We start from the raw sequence: 5664 nt of genomic DNA, 5'->3' as shown, positions 1-5664 counted from the left end.
AATCGAGGTGAGTACTTTCATACCCCTTTTTCCATCTTCCGTTTTGGGGTGACATTTCATACTTATCAAACTAAATGCTTTATTTACTTGGATCTTAAACCCATAAACATGATTGTATACTTTACTTAAATGATTGCTCGATTTGGTGTTCTATGCTTACATGCTTATGTGTTTATCGCTTTTGGATGGTGGAACTATAAATCCTAGACCATTTAGCAACCCCTTATGGCAAGGTGTCGTTAACGTAATGCAATTAACTATAACTATAAAATCCTAGACTACTTGGCAACCCCTTGTAGCTAGGTGGTGCTAATGTGTTTAGCAATTGTCAATAAAATCCTAGACTATTTGGCATCCCCTTATAGCTAGGTGTCGCTAACTTGTTTAGCGATAACTATTTTATCCAAGTTTATAGCTTTTATTTATTGTTTTGTATACAAGTTTTGTGGCTTTTTATTGCTATATACTTATATGCTCAAACTTATGAATTGCTCACCAACCTTTGTGTTGACAAACTTTATTTTATGAAATATTACAGGTTTGACTTTTGTTGACTCAAGTGCTTGACGGAAAACGTTACCAAGACTATTAGGGTATTAGTAAAAATGGACAATATGATTGCTATTTGTTTATATGAACGAGACGTGTTGTTATTGATTTGTTGAAATAAAATGAGTTGAATAGATATTGTCACTTTAAATAGTGTCTTGTGTATTTGTCCAATCACGTTGCACCCCGGCATGTTCCGCCGCCTTTGGTCGGGGTGTGACAAATACAAACCCATATCTTTTGTACCTTGGAGATATCGAAATATTTGTTTGACCCCATTTCAATGTCTTCTAGTCGGGTATGAGCTATATCTTGCCAATAAGTCTAAAGAAAACGATATATACGGTCGTGTATGGCTAGCAAGAAACATTAGTGCACCAATTGCACTTAGATATGGTACATCTGGACCAATAATTTCTTCTCCATCTCCCGGAGGTCGGAATGGGTCTTTCTCAACATCCAGTGCCCTTACGACCATCGGAGTACTTAATGGATGCGATTTCTCCATATAAAATCTTTTGTGTAATTTTTCAGTGTAATTTTCTTGGTGCACAAGGATTCCATCTTTAAGATGTTCAATTTGTAACCCAAGACAAAACTTTGTCTTTCCAAGATCTTTCATTTCAAATTCCTGTTTCAAGTATTCAATCGCCTTTTGGAGCTCCCCAGGAGATCCAATTATATTCAAGTCATCGACATATAAAACAATTATGACATATCCAGATTCTGACCTCTTTATAAAAATACATGGACATATACAAAATCATTTTTATATCCTTCTTTCAACAAATATTCACTAAGGCGATTATACCACATACGTCCAAATTGCTTTAGCCCATATAAAGATCTGTTTAACTTAATTGATAGATGTTCTCGAGAACTAGATTTATATGATGTTGGTAATTTGAATCATTCCGGAAGTTTCATGTAAATATCAATATCAAGTGAGCCATAGAGGTAGGTTGTCACAACTTCCATTAGACGCACATCAATCCCTTCTTGTATTACCAGACTAATAAGATAACGAAACGTCGTCGAATCCATCACCGGAGAATATGTCTCCTCATAATTAATTCCAGGTCTTTGAGAAAATCCTTGTGCTACCAATCGTGCCTTATATCGTGTAATCTCATTTTTCTCATTACGTTTTCGCACAACGACCCATTTATATCCAACGGGCTTTACACCTTCGGGTGTATGGACTACAGGTCCAAAAACTTCTCGTTTCGCAAGGAAATTTAATTTTGTCTCAATTACGTCTTTCCATTTTGGCTAATCATTTCTATTTTTACATTCATTGACAGATTTTGGTTCTTGATCCTCATTGTTTTCCATTACTTCTAGCGCTACATTGTATGAAAAATTGTCATCGACATCGACTATATTTCGGTTCCATACCTTTCTAGACATAATATAATTTATTGAGATCTCTTCATTTTCAGGTACCTGGGGTTCTTCTGGAACCATTATGCCTAGTGTCTCTTCAAAAGATTCCTTTTCAGGCATTGCAGTTACCTCGACAAGACCATTTACACTACTTGCTCCTTTTTTCTTTCGAGGATTTTTATTTTTAGAACCGATTGGTCTACCACTCTTTAGGCGTGCATTAGACTCATTACCAATACGTGGTTGTCCATCAGGGACACCAATTTTTATTGGAGCATTAACAAATGGTATATGTGACCTAGTCACTCTCTTTGGGTCAGTAAATGCGTCTGGTAATTGATTTGCTAATTCTTGTAAACGAATTATCCTTTGAACTTCTGTTTCACATTGTTTAGTTCGAGGATCAAGATGAGATAATGATAATTCATTCCAAATTATATTATTTTCCAGCTGTTTTTCATCTCCCCCTAATGTTGGAAAGGTTGTTTCATCAAAATGACAATCACCAAATCGAGCCGTAAATAAATATCCCATTGATGGCTCTAAATACTTAATAATAGATAGTGATTCATACCCAACATATATTCCTAACCTCCTTTGAGGTCCCATCTTTGTGCGTTGTGGTGGAGCGATTGGAACATATACGGCACAATCAAAAATCCTTAGATGGGAAATATTTGGTTCCTGACCAAAACCCAATTTTAATGGGGATGAAGTATGATAACTCGTTGCCCTGATGCGAATTAGTGTTGCTGCATGTAAAATCGCTTGCCCCCAAGAAGTAACTGGTAGTTTTGATTTCATAATCATCGGTCTTGCAACCATTTGAAGTCGCTTAATAAGCGATTCGACAAATTCATTTTGTGTATGCACATGAGGTACATGGTGCTCTACACTTATCCCAATAGACATGCAATAATCATTAAATGATTGAGATGTAAACTCACCAGCATTATTTAATCGAATTTTCTTAATGGGGTGATCTGGGAAATGTGCTCTTAGTCTTATCAACTGAGCAAGTAGTCGTGAAAATGCCATATTATGACTTGATAGTAAACACACATGTGACCATCTAGTTGATGCATCAATTAACACCATAAAATATCTAAATGGTCCACTAGGAGGGTGTATGGGTCCACATATATCCCCGTGTATTCTTTCCAAGAAAGTAAGGGATTCGGTCCCCACCTTAATTGGTGATGGGCGAGTAATCAACTTCCATTTTGAGCATGCAACACATGTAATGTCCTTAGTCTGAAGAACCTTTTGGTTCTTTAAAGAGTGCCCACATGAATCTTCTATAATTTTTCGCATCATTATTGAACCAGGATGGCCTAACCGGTCATGCCAAACCATAAAATTTTCTTTGTCCATAAACTTTTTGTTTATGACCATATTAGATTCAATTGCAAAAATTTTAGTGCAATACAAACCGAAGGAAAGTGCGGGTAGCTTTTCTAATACATGCTTTTTACCCGATTTCATACTTGTGATTTGAAGGTACTCATTATGCCCCTCACTTATTGTCTCCACATGATATCCATTTAGACGAATATCTTCAAAGCTTATTAGATTTCTTTGAGACAATGGTGAAAATAAAGCATTGTTAAATTTAAATTGTGTTCCACCAGGTAACATAATACAAGCTTCTCCAAAACCTTCAATTAATTTTGTATTACCAGATATAGTACTAACACTAGCCTCTTTTATAACTAAATTAGAAAAATAGTTCCGTTTCTTGAGAATTGTATGTGTAGTTGCACTGTCTATTAAACATATATCTTCGCCATTAATAGGGTATTTAGTTAACCATTCCATATGCTTCAAATAAAATAAAATAAAGTTGCATAAATAAAACATTTAAGATACTTCAAGCATAAAAAAAAATCCCAAAACATAATGTCTAGTGTGCTTCAAAACAAAACATAATCTCAAACATAAAGTCTAAAAGAAACATCAAGCAAATAACATAACTTAAACCAAATCATTCATATGTAAAAAATTGGAAGCATCCAACTGGGTTGTATCAGCCAAAATATCACCAGAATCCAAATTAATTGGATCAGCAAGGAAATCATTAGTTGCATCATTAGTAAAATCACCAACATCCATGTGAGTATCTTCATTAAGGTCTTTTTGACCACCGGAGGTATCAATACTTCCATCATCATATGTGAAATGTGTCTCAATTTCTTTTCCTTTGCCTTTGATGGATTGTTGGTAAAGCTCCACCAAGTGTTTGGGCGTTCGACATGCACGAGCCCAGTGGTTATTACTTCCACACCTATGGCATGCATTTGGTGTAGTTTCGCTTTTCTTTTTACCCTTTTCATCATTAGATTTCTTTTCATTACCATGCCACTTTTGGTGGGCTTTTGGGTTTCTAAACAGAAAACCATGATGATTCCCCCAGTTATATCCACGACCATGACCACGACCACGTTGGTAATCATGACCACGACCGCGTCCACGATTTCCCCTTTGGCCATTATATGTTGCCACATTCGCTTCTGGGAATGGGGCTGTACCAACTGGACGGGTCTCATGATTTTTCATGAGAAGTTCATAGTTTTGCTCGGCCACAAGCAAACACGATATAAGCTCTATATACTTGGTGAAACCCCTTTCACGATATTGTTGCTGCAGCAACATATTTGAAGCATGAAAGGTGGAGAATGTTTTCTCCAACATCTCCTTATCAGTAATGTTTTCACCACACAAAATCAGTTGTGACGGGATTCTAAACATTGCTGAGTTATACTCGGTTATAGACTTAAAGTCTTGCAATCTTAACTGAATCCACTCGTAACGAGCTCTCGATAATATTACCGTTTTTTGGTGGTCATACCTTTCTTTCATGTTTGTCCAAAGGACAAGTGGATCCTTAATAGTTAGGTATTCAGTTTTCAAAGCCTCATGGATATGATGACTAAGAAAATCATGGCTTTTGCCTTATCTTGGATAGTTGATTTATTTCCTTGTTTAATCGTATCACCAAGATTATTAGCATCCAAGTGGATTTCAGCATCCAATACCCATGACAAATAATTTTTTCCGGTAATGTCAAGAGCTAAAAACTCAAGCTTTGCAAGATTTGTCATGATAAGCTATAATGTAACAAAACAAACAAATTAAGATTTTTTTTACGTAGTTAATATAAATAATTATTATAAAGCTTAGAACAACAAAGCAAAATTGTAAAATTCTCTAAAACTTTTGTATGCTAACAGATTATAAAAAAAAACTCAATCTGGACGTATGACGGTTTTGTTTTCTTTGAATTAATACTTTATTATAACACTTAATGTTTTTTTTCATATTGCAATAAATAAATTAGATAAATAAACATGTTGATTTTAGTGCAACAAATTATATGTGATGTTAAAATAAAAATTAAATAAAAGCAATAAGAACATTAAAAAAAAATTAATTCGTTGCAAAACTAACTAAGATTTGACCAAATAAGTTAACAAACTTTCTTTCAAAAGATGTATGATTCTACTTGAATCCTTTAAGTTGTAAATCTTGTTTTCAACTTTCATAGTAACTTTATTAACAGAAAAGAAAAATTGCTTTGAAGAAACGTGGATCTACTCACTGGTAGCAGATCTACTTTCCTCGGGTGTGATTAAACTATTTCACCGATGGTTCTTCTGGATCCGAGTTCTTCCACCTACAAAATGAACAGCGCCGTTACTTACCCCTCAGAAAGGGACAGAGGGGTCCTCT

At 35.1% G+C, this 5664-nt stretch overlaps 1 protein-coding gene across 1 annotated transcript; it reads right to left on the bottom strand.

The window, feature by feature from the left end:
* Positions 1 to 3909: 3909 nt before the first annotated feature.
* On the bottom strand, positions 3910 to 4794 carry LOC143603648 (uncharacterized). Its single transcript, XM_077080394.1, has one exon. The coding sequence runs from the start codon at positions 4792 to 4794 to the stop codon at positions 3910 to 3912; it is 885 nt and encodes a 294-aa protein (XP_076936509.1).
* Between the last annotated feature and the right edge of the window lie 870 nt (positions 4795 to 5664).

This window comes from Bidens hawaiensis, unplaced genomic scaffold (assembly GCF_021521415.1).
Source record: "Bidens hawaiensis isolate Kalapana, Puna unplaced genomic scaffold, B.hawaiensis_p1.1 tig00062337_1, whole genome shotgun sequence".
NCBI classification, from domain to species: Eukaryota; Viridiplantae; Streptophyta; class Magnoliopsida; order Asterales; family Asteraceae; genus Bidens; species Bidens hawaiensis.
This window is presented reverse-complemented; position numbering and strand designations above follow the sequence as displayed.